The sequence below is a fragment of the Temnothorax curvispinosus genome, unplaced genomic scaffold (assembly GCF_003070985.1).
Source record: "Temnothorax curvispinosus isolate PA1 unplaced genomic scaffold, ASM307098v1 QBEX01002412.1, whole genome shotgun sequence".
Lineage (NCBI taxonomy): Eukaryota > Metazoa > Arthropoda > Insecta > Hymenoptera > Formicidae > Temnothorax > Temnothorax curvispinosus.
Window position 1 is genome coordinate 98 of NW_020212192.1, and position 22,494 is coordinate 22,591.

Genomic DNA, 22,494 nt, shown 5'->3' on the forward strand with positions numbered 1-22,494 from the left:
CGTTATGTTTATCGCTTTAAATGTTACATATAGCTTCTACTGCTATATCTCTCATTATAAGTTAAAAATTCAAGAATAAAGATTCATTAATAGACACAAAAAGTTTTTATATGTGTGCTACAAACATAAAATTTTCGAATACTTTCTTAGCCTGTTGTGACTCATAATATCTTTTTATTGTGCCTAACAGATATTTGATATCTACTTTTTAATTGTTGCATCTCCATTGTCACGAATAAATGTAAAAACCATTCTCGTGTTTCTGTAGCATTGGAATTTGAATCAACATCATATATACTAGTATCAATATCGATCGTTTTGGCATTTTCATTGCATTTCGCACTGATCACATTTCACATTCTTCGCGTGATCTCGTGAAGAAAACATAAACCATCTACGAACATAAAGTAGCGTTCTACGTATCTCTATCATTAAATTATCCTTTTACATCAAATTAGTTATATTTTTAGAGAAAGAATAAAAATAGATTTTTAAAGAGATGGTGCTTTATGGAGTAAAATGAGATAATAAAATATTTTTCGAATATTTTTCGAATAGTATTCTTGTTGTAATGAAATGCTATGAGAAAATTACTTGCGAGTACTTGCGCTATCGAGAAATATTTCGCAAAAATATTTTTATTTCGAGTTAGTAGCATTTACAGTTTTGACGGAATCGATAAATTCCATTTGTAGCTTATGTTTTTTATAATATAATAAACAAATTGTTAAAGATTAAATTGATTTGGGTATCGATTTGGATCTGATACCTGTATAGTGAAAATTGTATGAACCAATTACGATTATATCTTGAAACTATTTTATAACTTTACTTCGTTTACCATTTTAAAAGATATTCTCTCGATACTTGTAGGATTTGTCGTTTCCGGTTGCAGTAATTCACCGTAAACCTTAAATAACTTAATTATTACCCGGAGATTACAACCGCGAGGGTAGCAAGAAGAAGCAATTATCTGGAAAGGGATTACCCGGAATTTCGTTTTAGTCTTTTACCGATATTATGGTCTTTATATGCGACAATCACAACATCGTTCTTTTTTACGTGCAATTGAAAATATTCTATTTTCGATTGACAATGAGTAAGATTCAATCAGCGAAAATTTTTATCGTTAGATAGAAAAGATTGCATTCATGAATTTAAATTTTTGATAATTTTAACAGAAACAAGTATCTACAAATTTATTATAGTTTTGTCTTATAGCATAATTTATCGTATAAAAGTATTTTATAAGAGATTTTTACATAAAAGTAATTATATTTTTTATGTTAAAAACATACTTATTTAAATGTTTTTAGAATAGATATCTTTCTTCCATTGATCATAAATTGTTTTAAGGTAGTCATACAGGATGGGTAATATTTTGCGACATGTGTGACTTTAATGATTATTTATATTGTCATAATTATGCTTTGAGTTATGAACATTGTATTGTTCCTCTCTTTTTCTTTAAGAGAGTATTCTGGTTTAAAAAATCGTAAAAAAGGTATTTTTCATGATTCTTTTTTAGGGAAACGAAAAAGGCGAATAACGCTAAACTTTGCATGTTTTTTTAGCCTTGTTTTAAGAATATATTTTTATTCTTTAAGTAACAAAAATTATATGTACATTTAAAGCGATAAACATTACGATGATAACGTGCATATCGACACGTACAAAATCAGTATTTTTATTTCTATCTTTTTATGCAAATTAAAGACTAAATTAATTCCTATTATAGAAAAATCAAGCGTGTGAAAATTAAGCAGCTTAAAACATTAAATTCAACAATTCGATTCGAGACACTTGATTAATAATTATAAGCGATACTTGTGCAAACAGGCAATTAGAACGTGTGTTCCTTTGTTACACAGACTGTCAACTCAGGCTGTCTTTTCTAATAACATTTTATTTTGTGAAATAAAAAGAAGTATATTTATTTATAATTTATAAAAATATGAAAATATTATGAAATATTATCCGTCTAGTTATTAGAAAATCGTTAGGAAATAATAATTTGGAATATTAACGTCGTTATTGGAGCATTGTATGATTTTATAATCATGTGGGTAATAGTACCGGCAGTTTCACGTATTCCGTTGGATTACTTGAGCAAAAAGAAACAAATCAATTTGCAAAATAATCGCGGATCACATTGTTAACATTGGAGACTTGCATCTCGAGAATCGGATCACAGCGGCGAGACACGAAACCTTTAGTGGCGTATCACGTGTCGCAGAGCGGGTGGTGCTGCTGGTGCACGAAACACACTTTCGCGCGAACGTTCCCTCGGCAACAGTTAACTGGAGCTGCTCCGTCTCGGTCTACGATCTAGTCATTTAGCAGAAGGAACCGACTGGCGCGGAGCACGTCTATGCTGCTTATCGAAACAGAAAGAAATGACGGTTTCTTCGGCGGATTCCCAGGCTTGCCCGTGCGCTCGGGTGATTAAGGACCAAGGGATAAAGCTGGGTAGAGAGATACCGCCATGCGTTGTAGATGGAACGACGTGGGCGTGTGGACGAACGAAACCACGAGAGAGAGAGAGAGAGAGAGAGAATTGTAGAGAGAAAGATCGAGAGGATGAGGAGATAGGGGGAGAGAGAGAGAGAGGGAGGAAGCAAGGACAACGTTTGAAGATTGGGTCGCTTGTAGGTATGAGCGCGCGGGCTTATGCGCGAGGCGTGCGCCACCATCACCACCACCACCACCACCACCGCCGCCAGCACCACCAGCACCGGCGCCACCGCCGCCACCACCGCCACCACCGCCAGCACCATCAGCACCACCTCCACTTCTGCCTCCTCGATCAGTCGACCCCGTGCAACGCGGCATGCCGGCTGCCGCGTGATATTGTTCCTACATAGTACGTGGTGCGCTCTTCGTGAAAGCCCGCCGGAATAATTTCGTAAAGTCGAAATCGTAATTTCTAGCGATCGTCATCGGCAAGTAAAGAGAGAATAGGAAAACACGTCGTGAGGAGTGACGCCAAGTCGCTTCTGAAAACGATAAACTTTAGGGGGAGGGGGGTGAAAAGAGGGACGAGTAAGCGGAAGCGATTTTGAGAGGTGAAGCTCTATATCCTGCGCGCGTGCGTGTATATTGTGCACGGGAGTGTGTATGGGAGGGAAAGTAGGGTGAGTTTAGAAAGCAAGAGAAGAGGGAAGGAAGGAGGAAATGGAGAAAAAAGGGAAGAAAGATCGTGACGGGGAAGATCGGGTTAGAGGGTGGAAATTGGCCGTTTGAGAGCTCGTGGTTTTGATGAGGAATAGCTTGTCGCTGTTGGCGTGACTTTATGGGGAAAAGGGGCAATGGCGGTTCCTCCTCCTCACTTCTCCCCGCTCCTCCCCGTTCCCCCTCCCGCTCTATCCTATCCCACCCTACCTCACCCCCAAAAGTAGCGCCAGAATTATTTTAGCTGATCCGGTTAGAGATCATTTGAGAGAATGTATCTCGGAGGAATTGTTTGCCGTTACACTTGCAATTTAGTGCAAAGAAGCTACGAAGTTCGCTCTTTACAAAGTAGTATAGTGATCCATTATTCAAGACGGAGAACGTGTCTTTACGTCTGGAAAAACTGTTCGCTTCCTTGTGATATGAAGAATATGCGTTGGAATATTCTTTAGTTGTATTTTAAAATACCGAATTTTAATTTTAAGATTCTCTTTTCTTTCTCTCTCGTAATCGCGATTCCTCACATTGTTCTGCGTTTTCTTTTGTATAATTCATAAAAAATTGATGTGATCTTTTTTCAAGAAAAGCATAAGAAATTTTACAATGCTAATGTAATTCTATACATATATATAGCCGAAGAAAACAACAGCTCGAAAATAGATTCTAAAAAAATTTTTTTCGCAAAAGGAACACGTACATATTTTACATCATGGAAATGAAATTAACTAAATGACAAAAGATCAAGTTCTGCATGGTAGATTTTATATGAATTCTGTTATCAACACAGTGATTGAACATTGAAGTCTAAAGTCATTGAATATATACTAAAGTGCTCTTAAGAAATGAAATCTATTTATCACGTATTTTGCTTTTGAAAGTAGATAGTATTTCAAGATCTATAATAAAGTAATTCTTTCAAAGGACAAGATTCTATACAGATTCCTTCTTGCGTTCTTGTGTCGACGAGATTTTTAGCCAATCTTAAAGAAATTTGTTGGTTGTAATTGTGGATACGCACGTTGATCGAGTTTTAAATTATACAGCGCGTGGTGGTTATACTTACAATTAGCGGTTTAATAGTATGCATATGCCGTCGCGGGATTCTATCTTTGGTTCATGAAGCTTTAATGATGATTCGTGGTGGACTGCATTATTGCAATCGACACCGTGCGGTATTCCGGCGTTGCGGTTTACAGCGGATACTATAGTCGGAAGTAGAAACTGATTCGCGAAATACGAAATTATTATCATGTGTCGCAAACGGCCATGTAATGCGATAATCGGAAAACTGAAGTTGTATAGGAATGCGATTATCCATGCGAAGCATCATTTACACCCTTATCGATTGATAACGCATATGCTACGCTTTCATAATTGTTAATTTAATTTTAGTAGTCTAATAAACTTTTCGTCTCGTTTTAGTCCTCGTTTTAGACCCTCTGAAAACAGAAAGAGAATCAAATAAAGATTACGTGCCTTTGGTAAAACTAGAAACTTAATCGCATGCAGATAATTATTTGCATCACGATAATAATCACTGTTTTATTGTAGCAAGTAATATAATTTATTATTATATGTGATAATAATACGTATTTAGTTGCAAAAATAATTTTATATTATATGTTATAATGTTATATGTGACAATAACTATTTTCTCTTCGTAAAAAGTGGTTATAACGTACACGTAAACAATGAACACATAAAGGAATATACAAGGAATAATCTTAGTTTTTGCGTGATAATGGTTTTCGATGTGATTTTATTTTAAAGATTGGCGTTCTATAAATTATTTATTCTTATTGTTGCATCAGGCTATTTCTCATCAAACACTTTGAGTCTTCGTGTAGGGAATTGATTTATTTGACAAAGTGTGTATATATATATATATCTCATTTCCTTTTCCTTTTTATTAAATAGGCTTAGAGAATTGAAAAAGAGAACGTACCGTCCCCTCGTGCAAATGCCGGCTTTCCACTCGCTAACTTGTTGAGTCTCTCTCTCTTGGCAGATATGCTACCCATGGGAAACGCTTTATGACAATTCTAAATCTTTTACGTGGGTATTATTATTCAATGACCTATAAAAGTTTTGTAGCAAAAGGGAATATCCAATGTCATATATTGACATTGCACCATGGAATTTAAAGTATGACCCATGTCTCTACAAAGTATTTCGATTTCGACATTGATATTTTAAGCAACTGGACAGAGATCTGTTGTTTTAGTATCCTTATAAATGATCATGTCGATCTTTCGGGCAAGTTGATGTAAATTAACTTTTGACCAAATTAATCTATTAATCCAAATGACTAGCGTTATTGTTTAAAAGATGATTTTTTTCTTAGAAGAGTAGAGCATTTTGGAAAAATAAAGTTCTTTATACAAGCTGTAGTTCTCTAACGACTTGTGATTAAAAGATTCGTCATATTTTTGCTTCTCCATAACAATATACATATATATATGTATAAAAATTAAATATACATGTATATTTAAATATTACAAAAAATTACGATACAGTAACTACATGAAGAATAAGTAACATATATTTTCATCTCTACTATTTTGAGTTTGGAATTATTGTGCGAAAACTAAAAGTTAGTCGCGTAATCAATGGCACAATTGCGAATTATTATTTATTATTTTAAAATTTAGCTTAATGCACAATGCATTTTAATCTCAGTCTTTAGGCAAATTGAGCAATTCAATAGATACGAATATTCGCGATATTAGCGGATTGCAAAGGTTATCGTTTTTCCTTTTTCAAAAATCGATATCAGATATAGAAGCATAGAGTGGTAAAAACATAGTGAGTGGCCTTTTTATGGAGTGGCAAAGTTTTTCTCCGCTAAAAAGCAACACGCAAAGTGCACTGAGTGCAGCTTGAACAAGATCGACGATTCCTAAGGAAACTCTATCCCTCAAAATCGCCTTACTCTTCGCCAAAGAATCACTCTCCTCCGCCCGATATCGCGATCTTCCTGATGCACCGTATGCATAAGAGGAAACTCCTTCCCAGACGGTGACAACGAAGACGAAGACGACAAGGACGAGAAGACGTCGCGAGAGACAATTCGCCTGAAGCATCACTCACTCACTCACCTTCTTTCTCTCTCTCTCTCACTCTCTGTCTCTTTCCTGGAAATCTGACGAAGCCGATGCGTGTCGAGTGAAAACTCAACGAGCTTATTTTTGCGTAAAGACGCTCGCAGGGGTACCGCATACCGCATACCGCATACCGAGTACCGATGGATAAATAATCGAGCGTCACACAGCGTCTATCTATATCTTTCCATATTGTTCAAAAGACACCGAGGGTTTTCGAAGAGAGACACTCAAAGACGTCGAACTTGGCCGATTAGTAAAATTTCGAGCGAAACTTGCTTATTCTTATCCGAGCGCGGCTAGGATATCCGGTCTGATCATGAGTTCTTGGATGAACTGTCCGTCCTCGTTGCTGCTGTTGCTGCTAGGCTTGAGCCTGCACAGCGCGTGCATCACGCGAGCGAACGGTGCCGGTAGCCAGGACAGTGATCACGACGGTGGTCACGACGGTGGTCACGACGGTGGTGGTCACGACGGCGGTAGTCACGATTCCTTAGTCGTGGAGACTACCAGCGGGCTGATGCGCGGTTTCTCCCGCACGGTGCTCGATCGTGAGGTTCACGTGTTTTACGGAGTGCCGTTCGCGAAGCCTCCAGTCGGGCCTCTGCGATTTCGCAAGCCTCTGCCGATCGAGCCCTGGCACGGGATCCTGAACGCTACCACCTTGCCCAACAGTTGCTACCAGGAGCGCTACGAGTACTTTCCCGGCTTCGAGGGTGAAGAAATGTGGAATCCGAACACCAACATCTCCGAGGACTGTCTCTACCTCAATATCTGGGTGCCGCAAAAGCTACGTCTACGTCACAAGGAGTCGCCGGATAACGTCGGTAACAACGGCATGGCGATATTGGTGTGGGTTTACGGCGGTGGCTTCATGAGCGGTACCGCCACCCTGGACGTCTACGACGCCGACATTATGGCGGCGGCCGGTAACGCGATCATCGCTTCGATACAGTACCGGGTTGGCGCCTTCGGTTTTCTGTACCTCAATCAACACTTTATGAATAGCGAGGAGGCGCCGGGCAACATGGGCCTCTGGGACCAGGCCCTGGCTCTCAGGTGGCTCCGCGAGAACGCGCGCGTCTTTGGCGGCGATCCCGACTTGATCACGATCTTCGGCGAATCTGCGGGTGGTAGCTCGGTATCCCTGCATCTTATCTCGCCGGTCACGCAAGGCCTAGTGCGCCGGGGTATTCTCCAGAGCGGCACCCTAAACGCCCCGTGGAGTTACATGACCGGCGAGAAGGCGAACGAGGTAGCTCGGGTGCTGGTGGACGATTGCGGATGCAATTCGACGATGCTGCAAGAGAACCCGGCACGAGTTATGGCTTGCATGAGGTCGGTCGACGCGAAAACTCTCTCTGTGCAACAGTGGAACAGTTACTGGGGTATTCTCGGCTTTCCGTCGGCGCCCACCATCGACGGGGTCTTCTTGCCTAAGGATCCATTGGACTTGGTCAGGGAGGCGGATTTCAAAGACACCGAGATCCTGATTGGAAATAACGAGAATGAAGGTAGGGATACTGCCGGTGCGACATGTGCGAGTGTTGTTTTACGAGGGAATTACCGCCGACGCTGTTTACGGCTACGGCCGGCTGTGCGGTTAAGCCAAGCTGGATGGCCGGCTGCTGGTTTGTGAATGAGAATATGTGTTTTCTCTGATCGCGGAGCCGCGTTCTTCGGGCTACGGAGTGCCTACGGACTGGGTCAAGCAGTCTCTTTCCCGGTTACGATTATTTCAGTATATGGATGAGACGTCAATAGCGCACTGCAGTTCGCTATAACTCAGTTTACACGATGTGGAGAAATAGAGAGATTTACACATGATAGCTCTTTTGGAGCTTCTATATATATCCTTTTATTATATATATGTATATATATATATATATATTTTTTTTTTATACCACTTGTCTTTTCACGTCACTTCTCAATCTATGGCATCTTTAGGCATTCTCAGCAAATATGTAAAATTAAATACGTGCGCAGGCTACACTATGTTATATAATTGTTACCAAATTACCCAATTTTTATCGACACATTTGACATATTTAATTCTTTGACGAACAGAAGGTTGATTGTTTATTTTTTTATTTTTAGAAACATAAAATTTATTTAAATTAAAAAAAAAAGTTTTGAAACTTTTTCTCTCAGCAAAGCGCGCATCAGTTTATCATTAAAATTCAATATGGAGCTGTACATTGAATTATTACATTGTCGATCGGGCGTTTATAACAGACATTAATTTATAAATATTGATATTATATAAACGCTTTCAATCTTAGCAATCTCCGTTAATTGCATCTCACGTTATAGTTAGCTAACTGTTTTATTCATTACCTTATTAAAATACGCTCACGATTTAATTATTTCGCGATTATTCACATCTACTTTATGTTTTGTGCGCGCGTGTTTCTCGCGACAATCTTCTAATTGTTAAATAGACAGAAAAGCGAATAAAATGTAGGGATTGCAGGATTTAATAAAATGTGGCTATTTTGCAGTAGTAATCGTCTACGTCTATGGTATAGTAAACAGGGTTATCGGTAAAGTCCTGACACTTACGATTAGAAGCATGCGCCGTTCTTTTTTTTTTCAATGATATAAATAATCAAACTGTCGATATACGGCAGAACTACATACTGATTGGTCGCGACGTAAACAGGTCTTTATCATTACGTAACCCATGGGTTACTCCAGATAGGGCTACGTAATGATAAAGACCTGTTTACGTCGCGACCAATCAGTATGTAGTTTTGCCGTATATCGATTAAATGACCAATAGTGAAACGGCATGTACGTTGCGCCTCCAGTCTAACTCGGATGTATCTCCTTGATGAGAGGATTATTGATATATGTTATCTTTAATTTTGTATAATGCACGACGCTCTGTCTATATGTTGATGATGTTCACTTATATTGTTAACTTGAAAGTACGAGCTCGTCATTCTCATGGGAACGTATACTCGTCTCATATTGACATTCAAGTATGCTAGTTATTAAGTTTTAATAACTGCGGAAAAAGATTTGATAAAGACTTGGCTTATTGATTGGAATAAACAATAGGCGCGAGTCACGAATTGAATAAATATAAAAATTTATGTCAGAAAGATTAATAAAAGTGGAGAGTGCGTGCTTTTTTTTTATTTGTTTCTTATGTCATCGCATAAGCGGTATTGTAGCAATCCAATCGAACATTTATACACCACTATCTTTATTCTCGACACGCGAGAGTTACTGTCGATTTAATGACCGTATTGCTTCCTACGTAGGATCGTTATCTTATGTTTGATTATCCAGGCATTCTCTGTTTCTGGCGCATCTATCTAGCATGCAAATGCCGTGCTGCGGTGATAAATCGGTATTGTCTGTAGAAACCGCGTACACACGTACACACGTTCAGTGCGTGCGGAGTTTAATTCAAAATATAACGAAGCTTCCTTCGCTAAATCGGTTAATCAAACTTTGGTATTGACAGCGAGCCACCACACCACGCGCAATTCTGTCTTCTTTTATTTATTCTCTAGAGAGAGAAATAGAGGAAAAGAACGTGAAAGAGAGATATCGAGGAAGAGAGGTATCGAGATTCTATGTGTCGTTGGAATTAATTACCGTACACCTGAATGGCGATAATTTTTAAATTATTAAAAACAGATAAATAAAATAGATTAAATAGCGCGAGCGAAACAAGGATAAAGCGTCGGAGCTATTGCTGAAATTGGATTGAATTTCACACGTATTACCTGATATCGGAAACAGGTTTCTAGTAACGACAAATCGAGGATAGAATACGTTTGTTGAGGAGTGTAATTTTTGCTGAGATCAGAGCTCAATCGCGTACACCGACATAAAAAGTTTAATTAAAGATATTCGAGAGAAAGAAGAAGAAGGGTGAGAGAGAGAGAGAGAGAGAGAGAGAGAGAGGGGGGGGGAGGGAAACGGAGAACGATTGGTACTATTATGAGTGCATTCGAGGAGCACGCTATTAGCACAATTATCGTCCAAAACTGTTCGAGGAGACGCTTTGTGGCGCTGTGATATACGATGATGACGTCACTGTAAAGGCAGCGTGACGTCATCACTCGCGCTATTTTCGCTATTATTTTTGAGGTGAGGCACGAAATACTATTGGCGCTTAAACTGCGTTCGGGGAGCTTGCTATCGTTGTCGCGCTATTGGCTCCTCGAACAAAGTTCATAGCGTTTGCGTTTATAGTGTTAATAGCGTCTCCCCGAATGCACCCTATGTATATTAAAATCTGTTTTTCGCGGTGCTTTATGAAACATTGTCACAATTATGTTACTTTAGGTACGCTGGTTCGTTTATCGACATCTAGTTTAACTTTTAAATTTCTTGAAATTATTAATATTTCTGTGGCAGGGGCAAATAAAATATTTTATTTAAAATAATAAAATAATTTTTGTTAAAATGATACACACACACACACATTTAGTTTTATAATTAGGTTTTAAGTTTTTTGGATTTTTGGTTTTAAGTGATATTTAATTTAACAAGATTATAGATTATAGAACAATAATTATCTGCTTAATAATTAAGTGTAAAAATTCATATCAATCTAATTGATGTAAAAGATAATTTCTCACTTAAAAAAAAATAACTTCAGTTAGTAATTGGAAAAAGTAATAAATATATTTTAATTTTGAATTACAAGGAAAAAATTGAAGGATTTAAGTAAATTTAGCTTCGAGAACTTATATAAATGAATATAACAATATTCTATTCTTTAATTAATTTTAAGCGGATTTTGTTTCAATAAAGTTTTGATCTGATAATTATCATGGTGTTTAATATGTCAAAGAGACAAATGTTGTTGAGACAAATGATGGTTTTTATATAAAAATTTGTCTATCATAAGATTTACTTCAAAGGTTTTGTCGAAAAATCCACTACATATTAAAATATATATACAAGTTGTATAACAAGATATATTGAATTTCAATGATAATTTCTAGAGACTTGCATCAAAATCCCTACACCTCTGCTGATGTCGCATGAAGTGACATTTTTTATTTATTTTATTATCATATGGATAAATGTTATTGGCATAATATAAAATATTGCTATAGTATATTTCGTATTCCTCTTTTATTCTGACGATTAACAACATACATCTCGGTTATCTGATATCGTCATGTTTTCTGTACGATTTGATAACGTGAAATGACAAGTGTCAAGTATCATTATGTATGCATACACGAATATTGTATATACATATATATAGTATATCAACCTCATGAGAAATAGCGAAATGTTATTACAGTTATTGTATATCGAAGAAACTGACAACCCGGATCTGTAATTCATGATGAAATTACATATTAATTCCATAATTATGTCCGTCAACATAACTCGACATCCGTTGCATCAAGATATAATTCTTGTTAATCAAAATTGGGCTGCTTTCACTCGAAACCTCTCACGCCGCGGTTTACACGCTACTTGGCACTTAAGACTTATATAGTTATACTTTGGCCTTAAGCAATGTGTGTACTTAAGCACACTGACATTTATACGTATTACGCGATATATGGTTTCCATAGATTTATGTGTGCGCTGTGCTTTATTGCTCACATGTAAAATAGCATTTATATTCGGATCAAGTTTCATATTTTCGCCTGTCGATGGATAAAATGTGCTAGTTAGGTTCTTGCGACAAAATATTTTGCATAATGTACCGAAAGAGGAACGAATCTGTGCAAAAATACGTGAAAGAAGTGTTATTTTTTTCCGAGTGGCAACTAAAAACCTATTGAGGTCTCGCGCTATTTCTGTAACGAAACTTACTCACTTTTTTCAGTTTTTGAAGGAGCACTGTTGCATTTATCAAGTACGTTTATTAACGAATATTCTATAACATAATAACAAAATTTATATTGTTTTGTAATCAATATATCCGACATTATTGAGCTGGAAAGAACAGGAAATTTAAGTAAATGTATATTTTATCAAATTGCAATACGTTGTGATTTCAATTCAAGAGACCATTACGTCTACGCAGTAACGATCGCTATTCAATAATGCCGAGCTCGATATAGTCAAATTGTTGCCACACTCAACAAACACCTATATGTATGCACACGTAAACGGACACTTTGTACGATCCATTCTTTATTGGATATTTTCGCTTGACAACGGACGTTCCACTTTAAAGCCTAGATAACGGGAAAGAGGCTCAGAATGCGTTTCATCATTGGGTTAAGGTCGGGTTAATTGATTAACGATATTCGGATAGCGACAGCTGCACTAACGCGGTATTTTTAATTTTTTAAACGCAAGAGTTTGGGGGCGCGTTAAATCGCCATCGTTGTGCCATTTTTTATTTCCGTTTATTGCATTACCGAAATTCATGATCTTTTGATGAACTCAAATCTCTTGAAGAAACACAGCAGCGATATATGAGATAAAAATAATGAAATGTAGAGTATTCAGAGTATTTACAAACGAATAAAAATATATTTATAATTATTTTTAATGTCAGAATTACGTTATATTTATAAATGATTACATATAGTTATGTATTTCAAAAAAATTTATTGATCTAAAAATATAAGACATCTATTTTGAACAAGTCTTTCTTGTTTTTATGATTTTTTTAAAGATAGTAAGAACATGCACATATAGCTAATAAATTACATTTATATATATTTTAATAAAACATAATGAATATTACATGATAGATAGTGCAGGACATAGATTTTTTATGTTTGTACGTGCTCAAAAAAATTCATAAAAAATGGATTGTCGTAAATTTGTATCTCTTCCATTCCAACGTATCAAATCGCATATCACATTACAGATTACAATGCGAGGGATATTATGCAAGTGGAGGACGGCATTAGTTCAGAAAAAATTGCAAATTAAAGTTTCAAAATTTTAATACTTTTTTTAGGTATTATAAAGTCACATTAGTTCTAATAAGAGAAGTAATTTGCTGATATGTGTGTATAGACAGTACACAGGTAGGCGGGGGAAGGGCTACCGCTTCTCCTCCGCAAGCAGGGGTGGGTAGAGGTGGACTTCGGTTCGTGTGGAAAGTCATGGGTATTTTGTCAACGATTGAATTGATCGATTTTGCACAATTCGTTTATAGAAGAGTTCACCATGCAACTACACGAATTTCTCAGTCTCGTTAACGGTAATAATAAGTCGGTCAATTCGATTGTTGACCAAATATCTATGACTTTTCACGCGAACCGAGGTCCACCCCCACCCACCTCTGCTTGTGGTAGCCCCTTCCCCGCTCACATATGTACTGTCTACACACATGTCAGCAAATTACTTCCCTTGGTACTGAAAAAAATAACATATTATTACAGCATATACAAACTTTAATGTCAAACTTTAATTTGTTGTATCTTCTATCTAAACTAATATTGTCCCCCACTTTTTTCTTGCGTCGAATTACTTAGAAAAACCTTCCCTACAACATATTTAAGTGGTGATAAAATCGGTGAGGTACAACCTTTTGTGAATATTAAAATATACAAAAATAATTAATAGATTAGACTTTGCTGGCAATTAACGACGCGGACGTTCTCTTTTTCGGAAAATTTACTAGTTTTTAATCATTCATCGCGCATAATATAGGCATTAAAAAGTACATAATTTTTCTCTCCTTTCTTTTCTTTTTTCTTTATGACACAATCGATGCATTCAAATCAGTATAATTACTGGAGTGTCGGCTCTTTCCCTCCTCATTTTACGTGAAGAGTACTTTACGACCAATTTAATATATTGCTTGTAAGTCAAAGTTAGTATATTAGCACTTTTCGCCCACACATCTAATCCGAGTTTTGTGTAGACTATAATTATCACGCAATTATCAGACTATAATTATAAGCATCGCGTCGGGGCATGAACGAAACTGGGGATCTTCTTTACTTGCTTGCGTCCTAGGACAATTTAAGGTAAAGAAAGTAAAGATATCAAGCAGAGTGGCGATGTTTAATTATTCGCTTTTGCTGACAAATTTTTTCTTGTCGGTAAATGTGGGTAATCTTGCTTTGATATCGCGAATTTTAAAAACATGGCAAAATTTTTTTATTTTAATATCTTAATTTCTTTCATGTTATAAAAGTTTTAAAATAAATATTTTATATATTTTAGTTTTCTAGATAAACATTTATACGTTTATGAAAGAAATAAAATATAAAAATTAGGAATTTGCACATTGTTTTATTTCGGTCTATGAGGAAGCAATATTAGTATTTATTGGTTTGGGTTCCTCATAGAGAAAGCTTCATGAGCGAAATAAAGCAATGTGCAAATTCCTAATTTATACACTGCCTCCGCGCATACATTTTCCACCCGAAACAAACTTGAAATTAAGTACAGGAAAGTTGAAAAGTTTTGTTATGTGTTTGTATTATTGTTAGTTGATTTGTGTGTGTGTGTGTGTGTGTGTGTGTGAGGGAGAGAGAGAGGGAAATACAGAATTAATTGATTATTAGACGATTATTTAGACGTACAGATTATTTGACAAATTTTATATTGTAAAATTATTTTGATATCTATGTCGAGTGAGAAGTTCCCATCTTTATTTTATTTTGACTTATGTATTTATTTTTACTCGCATATTTTGTTTAAGAAACTTTATGTAGAAACTGTATGACCCAATATGTTAAATTTTTGTTGAATTTTTCCCAGAAAAATAGATATTTTCTGGATCAATTAAATGTTAATTGTTGCGAGACATATGTCTATATATAATTTCTGTTATATGATCAACGCCATAGTTTACTAACAATAAGTAGTATATTTTTTTTAGCAAAGATAATAGCATTTTACTAATTACGATTGTCGTTATTTTGTTTTCCTCGCAAATATGAAATTCTAAAGCAGATGACAAAGCTTTTACCATTACTGTACTTGGTTAATTATTTGGGTGCTGCCAAATGAAAGCTCGTTGCCTCGTCGCTTTGTTGCCTGGGCTCTTTACATACACGCTGTATGCAACGCAGAATGTAACGGATAATTAAGCAGGTCATAACGGATATTTTGAAAAACAGTATTTGCTTAATTATATCCTTTTGCACATAGTCGCGTCTTTTAAGCTGGTTTCTTTACGCATTTCGTAATTTTAATTACACTATATCGCGGTTAATTACACCCGCGAAAAGTTCGAGCTTCCGACTCGTAGACGGTGGGAGAGCACGCTAGGAGAGCGAAAAGAAGCTCTTTTTCTTTTAAAAGCAAAAGATCTCGTGCATAAAATCTCTTCGTTTTGAATATGTCTCTAGCATAAAAAATGAATGTAAAAGTAATTATGCCAAAGGTACTTACAGATTACAGATTTTTTGTGCCAATATGATAAAGTAAATGGCTTTGCTGCTCTTCTCTCTCTTTATGTGTGTATTTTTGAAAATAATGGACGACTGATAGTTATATGATTTCTGTGTACGGAAAGAAGTATACATATTATAATATTTAAAAACGGGTCTGATGCATCTGGGAAAAAGCTAACGATAAATCGTAATATAATATTCAAAAACTATATATTGATGGATATATAATATGTATGATAATAAACTATTTTCGTGTAACTTATAAAATTCTTGTTGAAATAAACATAACAAAATAATAATAATAATAATAATGCGATAAATAATGTAACTTCTTTTATTGGATCTTGTGATTAAAGTTTCCGTTGATATAAATATTCTCAACCTAATAATGTATTAATTAGTGTTAAAAAATTCTTCTTTTTAAAAGTTGATTTATACGTTGATTTAAAAGTTGATTTATTAAAGAAAGAAAGAGAAAATGTATCTTTTAGACTACATATTGTATTAATCTTGCATTTAAAAAGTCAATAGTAACATAAATGATTAAAGCTATTAAAAAAACTAAAACTAATGTTACTAATTATATTGTACCTACATATATACTTTATAGAATCTATTTTGTAAAATGTAAACGGATGCAACGCCAAGTTTTGCGAGCATTCGTATTCGCAATACGCGTAAAATTTAAAATTCCAACAGACAACGCGGTACGCATATTTTTCTAAATCTTCTCGCCATGCCGCAACTTTATTAACACGCGACTATTGTAAACGGAGCAGAGTTTTTTTTATGCGACAATTTTTCGTTCTGCTTTCCACGCCATGGTAGCTGGCTAACGGGCGGCAGAGATGATCCAATCGAGCTAGTCGACGTCAAAAAAATTCAGGTTATTTCTGGTGACTCGTCACGCGACGTGTGCTGGTGAATCGATCAAAAAACGTGAAAACGAAAAAATACTCACAACGCTAATAGAACGCGCCACAGACGTACGCATGCTATATATATATGTATATAAATAACACTTTATTTCTTCAAAGGATAATCTTGGATATAGTATTCAAAGTTAGTCTTTAAAATCGATCTCTCTGATGGTCTTTTATACATATAATTTTATTAAAAACGATATAAATCCAGTGAAATACATATATATTTGTGCATACGTTGATATTTCTGTTATATCTATCTGTCTATCTATCTATCTACATTATACCTACTTAACTATCTATTTATCTATCTTATAGTTTTATTAGTGCGTATATATATTTTTATATGTAGATTTAGCTATCTATATGCACAAATAGCTATCTATCTTTAACTATTTTTAGAATATATTCTTTTAAACGATACAATAAACAGCTTGTTAAAATATTTACCAATTGAATGATTCAATTTATTATAATTATAATTAAATAACTAATACAATCTTTTGATTGATTTTTAAGAGAAAGTTTTATAATAATACAATAAAAATTTAATTTTGTAAAAACTTCTTTTTTTTTCTAGAATTTGTAGAGAAACACATATACATATACATATTATAACATATTTTGAGAAAATATAATAGTTATAAAATAAGCAATCCAACTGTAAAATTTCTTATGATATCTGTTTTTATCTGATTATTTATGTGAACATATAAGTTGAATCAAATAACTATAAAAATCCATTTCCAGGAGAAAATTCAAATTTTCTCAAATAATGTTCTCTTGTGCGTTCTGTTATAATGGCGCGTTTTCGTATGCTACTAGACGAACGCGCCTTATTTCGTTACGTTTCTGCAGACTTTCTATTCTGTCTTATTCGTCTGACAACTTGACTTTCTTGTTCTGTTCTCCTTTTACGGCAACCTGGTTTCCCCTAGTCATCGTTCTGACATCGTTTTAACATTCGCGCAAGAACTATAGAAGCAATCTTTCATACACGAATGTATACCTATATTATAGTTTTGCTTTGTTTGAAGTAGTATTAAATATCGCTAGAAGGTACCATGGCCAACTTAAGTGGTACTTGCGAGATATATGTATATTTTATCGTATATAATATCCAAAAACGCTTTTCTTATCTCAAGTTATATTTATATTTAATTGATATGTAGCGCGACTTAAACAATTATATACATATAATTGCTATATTTGATGACAACTTAATAATCTCACTTTAATGTGTCCACAATTGAATATAATATTAAACTTTCATATTATTATAAATCGAATTCTTTCTTTCAATTCTTCATAGTGACATAATAGAAGAGAATGAGAGAATTTGGCATATCTTTCTCATTGATTCCTTTCTCTCACTTACTCTCGTTTCCGGCTACTCATTCTCCTCAGGCTGACTGCACGTATCTCGTTCTACTTGCGCTCAAAACGTCGCGTCTCGTGCGAGCGTGTCACACCGTGGCGTGGGGGCACATAGTGGCGTTTAAGAGGTGCTTTGCGAATAAAAACTTGCTACCTTTTTCTAAATAAGTTATGCACAATAACTATTGTTATATGTATATAAAAATATAAAGAAAATTAATTTATTTTTATAATATATTGTCGTGTCAAGTTTTTATTAATTCCACATTTTTATTGTAAAATTTACAGATTTTACCAATAATTTTTGAACATAATTTTCAATTGTCTAATCTAGAAAATTATACCAAACTCGATTAAAATTTCTTTACTCTCGAGTCTCGAAGTATTAATATACCCAATTTTTTACAATAATTTTTTCACCATTACTTATTAAAATTGCTCGTTATTTTTGGTTAAAATTGAGTTTAGATTGATGTATATTTTTTAGATAGGTTTTCAACTAAAATTTTGTCTGATCAGGCACCACTGCACGTCGAAACGTTTAGTCGAGACAACTCGAAAATTCTGACTTTAATGAAGCTTTGCCAACTTTTAGAGGACTCTCTAATGTAAGCACCGAGCAATCTGTTTCCTCCCCTTAAAAAAAGGGACTTTAAGGGTGAAAGCATTTCTCAAAGGGTATAGTCGACGTGTTCGCGTAACAGGCCGGCAAGCGGGAGTTTCGAAATGTATGTACATACATATAGTACACAATTGACGATCGCAGATTTTTGGATGCCTAACGTTCAAATAGAGAGAATAGAGCGCCCCAAGTTTTACAAGTTTTAATTATATAAATGTACCTTTATATATAGTAATTGATATACAGAACGTACTTTCAATCACAATCACTGTAGAATGTGAGTCCGTGTGTGCGCGCATATTCAAAAAATAAGAAATTAAAGGATGTTATTTAATTTTTGTTTTTTCCGCTCTAATAGGCAACTAATAGATTGTATAACAATTCATATAGAGATTGCCATAAGTTTTAAAATAGCGTGCGTCTAACAAGACGAGAATTAACAAGGTGTTGATTCTATCGTTATTTTTCTGCTTTATATCCATGTGATTTTCAAGCGTAGCGCGCCAATACACACATCGTGTCACGCAATACTGCATCACGAAGGAAGGAAATACGCGATAATTTACGATGACGTTTAAATCAACCGAAAATTTACGGTTGATCTTTTTGCATCAAATGAGCTTTGAGCGCACCTATGTGTCTGCCATATGTTTGCTTTAGGTATCTCGCGCGAATATAACATTAACCCTCTGACATCCAGTCGAAACAGCATGATACCGCATGATACAGAATGTCCCAAAAACTATCGATTATGCGAAGTAATTAGCACAATGATGCAAAATAGACATAAAATAGGAAGATTAACTTTATATATATATATATTCCGATCGTTTTAATAGATGTTCATCAAATAATTTTTTTTCTATCTTTGCATATTGAATGTAGAAAAAATTTTTGTTACGATTATTTTAGTCATTAATTCATTGATATACAATTTTCTTAATAAAAATCCTTTAGCAACATTGCAAAAAATAATATGTAAAATTGTTGTGAATGGTAACATTTTTTATAGATATGTGCTAAATCAAAAGGCGACTTAAATTTTAAAGGCAATATATATACAGGCTAATTTTTTTAATTAAAAAAAAAAATAAAATAAAAAAGAGGAAAAATATTGATTTCTCAAATATCGGATTGGTTGGAATATTTCTTTTTATTGACATTCAAGAAACTATCTGCATGTGTATGTGTGTGTGTTTTGTTGTATATAAGTTTAGCGACCTGATGAATATAATTTATAAGAAGTTGTTGATCGATGATCTCAAATTTTGATCAAGTGATCAAACACCGCCATCAAAAAGATAGTGTATACCTACTTATACATATATATTTTGATAGATACTGGTGCTGTGAAATAATTGCATGATATTTTAAAATGTATGTATTTTGCAATTTTTAAATCTAATTTTCTCTTTTTTATATTATCTAAATTTTTATGTAAGCGCGCGCGCGCACGCACACACACACACAATTTTTAGTCACATTTACCGTTTTTTCGCCTTTCCGCTTCCTCCGGACGGTAATATCAGCTCAGACACCCCGACTCTGAGTGATTTGCATACGGTGGTCACGCGGAATTTTAAATAACTGAAGAAAGATTCTTTCGCGGGTCGTGTCTGCGATTTACCGAGGACGTGCATATTTTAGAAACTGGAAAGGTGCAAAGGGGTACAAAAGAGACTATCTAGAATCGTGCACTTTAAATTATAATTCTGCAATCTCTATTCATCAATTATAATTCTGCAATCAATATTTTATTCCAAGTATATATTGATATATATCATAGAAGTTGCTTTTCCAATGTGGGATTTGTTTTAAGAATTGTGGAACGAACACCACATTGATGATTATCGGTTAATCGTTATTACGGTTTATTAAGCAACTCGTTGATGCATAAACCCGTGCTCATCGAATGATGTAATTTTACATACTCGCGATAGTATATTATCGTTTATATTATTTACACTTAATTGATCCCATGGTGTGAATAACCTATCACGTTTTTCTAAGATGGTATGAAATTTCGATACGAAACTGTACATGTACGTTGCGCTTATTCGTGTACACAAGTACATGAGTATTTTATAAATAAGTATTTTAATGCGTTGCACATGCTTAGGGTAAAAAAGCTTAAATAAAATGCACGTATATAATTTATTTATAAATAAAAATATGTTTGTCAATATATGCATGAATGCTTAGAGGATAGTGTTACATTATATATTGTTATATTGCAACTGTATGCGCAATTATATATGTACATTTTCACATACCCACACATTTTAGGTTTAATTATTCTATTTTTATTGAATAAGTATAATGTCAGGATCAGAAATGGTCTCTGTCTTTATCTTTATCTTTAAAGTTCTTTGTAGAAATACATGTCTCGATGGCTTTGACACGATCTGTATATACATAGAATGATGTTTAATATGTCTGGTATCTATATAAATGAAATACGCCGCGGGAAGCGAGAAGAGAGGTTGTCGATATCATTAAATATAGAATAATCTGTGGATATTAAATGACCTATATCATATACATATATGTATTAACTGTCTAATGAACGTGTAATTTTTAATGTTTGCATTATTTATTTTCGACATAATCTAGTTGTCATAATGTTAACAATTATATTATGATAATTATAATAACTGTAATTAAAATATTTAATTACAGGAAGCTATATATTATAAATTGAAAGCAGCGAAACTGTTGATAATCCGGTTTAATTGGCGTTTGATGGTCCTCATTATTTTAACTTGCTCGTGATACATTTACGTTTTTGATGCAAATGATTTAAGTAACGTAAATATATATATCTATATATATATATGTATAAGCTTGATGAATTAACAAGCGATCACGAATATATATAATATAGTAACTTATCCATTAGAGGGAACGATATGGCGCAGAGATGTGCTAGCGCCCGAAGGCAGGTAACCAATCAGACTGTATCTCATACGTTTCTCAAAGCTAAGTTTTCATTCTCAGTTTGACAAATCGTTTGCTTGGAAAGAAATGGATAAAGCTACAAAAAAGAAAAAATAGTTACATAATAGAGCAGCCTCTCGAAACAGCAATATTGCTGGAAGGAAGTTACGAAACGTATTATTATTATATGTATACTTCCGAAACAATACCTTTGTCATTATCTTTGTTCTCTTTCACCATATGGGAATAAAAATGTAAATTAGAAGCTATTTATGAGATTTAAATTTCACAAACTTATAATTTAGAATCTCTCTCTCCCTCCCTCTCTCTCTCTCTCTCTCTCTCTATATATATATATATATATATATATATTTATATTTACAAGAACAAGAAACAAAACACAAAATTGTTTCTGAGGTTTTTGCAACCTTAGAATTATCACTAACAATAAGATAAAAATAATAAATTTTAGCTGATAAATCTAAGAGAGAGAGGCTTGATATATTTTGTGAGGTAAACAGAACGGTGCAGTGGTATGTTTTGACTATGATTTGCACAGAAAAGACAGTTTGGATATTTAGCGCTTTCTTGAGCTTGTGGTTGCAAACTTATTTTATAACGTGGAACATTGTGCTGGTCAGGTGCTCAGATAAAGAATAACTGTCAAGAGGTCGATAGTTGTGCGGCTTACCCTACATATCTGAACTATCGTCATGTTTTAATCAACCAATCAATAAATTCTCAAGCTAGTTCTCACGGCTTTAAAGTCGCGGAAGTCACCTGGAACGTTATGAACTATCCATTGTCCTGTTTGACACGTGTTGCACGTGTAGGCCGATATGACAGCACGTTTTAAGAGTGCACTTAGATTGCGAATAATTTGACACTAGATCTCACTGTCTGCATTACGAATAATTTCGTTATCAATGCAATAGACGTTAACATTTTAACTCTAAAATTTTTAATCTTGCAATTTTCTAATGTAAAATTTATTAATTCACTGAATTGAACATTTTTTCTCGACTATACTAGTAAAATTAAATTAATAAGTTAAATTAAGG

At 34.6% G+C, this 22,494-nt stretch overlaps 1 protein-coding gene across 5 annotated transcripts in view; it reads left to right on the plus strand.

The window, feature by feature from the left end:
- The first annotated feature begins 2,824 nt into the window (after positions 1-2,824).
- Positions 2,825-22,494, plus strand: part of LOC112451604 (acetylcholinesterase-like) — an 89,392-nt gene continuing 69,722 nt past the window's right edge. For 2 of the 5 annotated variants that reach the window (XM_025011316.1, XM_025011317.1), the window contains exon 1: positions 6,570-7,786. In XM_025011316.1, the coding sequence (XP_024867084.1) occupies positions 6,592-7,786 (1,195 nt within the window). In that variant the 5' untranslated portion in view covers positions 6,570-6,591. Of the gene's footprint in view, positions 3,135-5,884; positions 7,787-22,494 lie in introns of those variants that run through there. The other 3 variants (XM_025011314.1, XM_025011315.1, XM_025011313.1) reach the window with 3 other exon arrangements.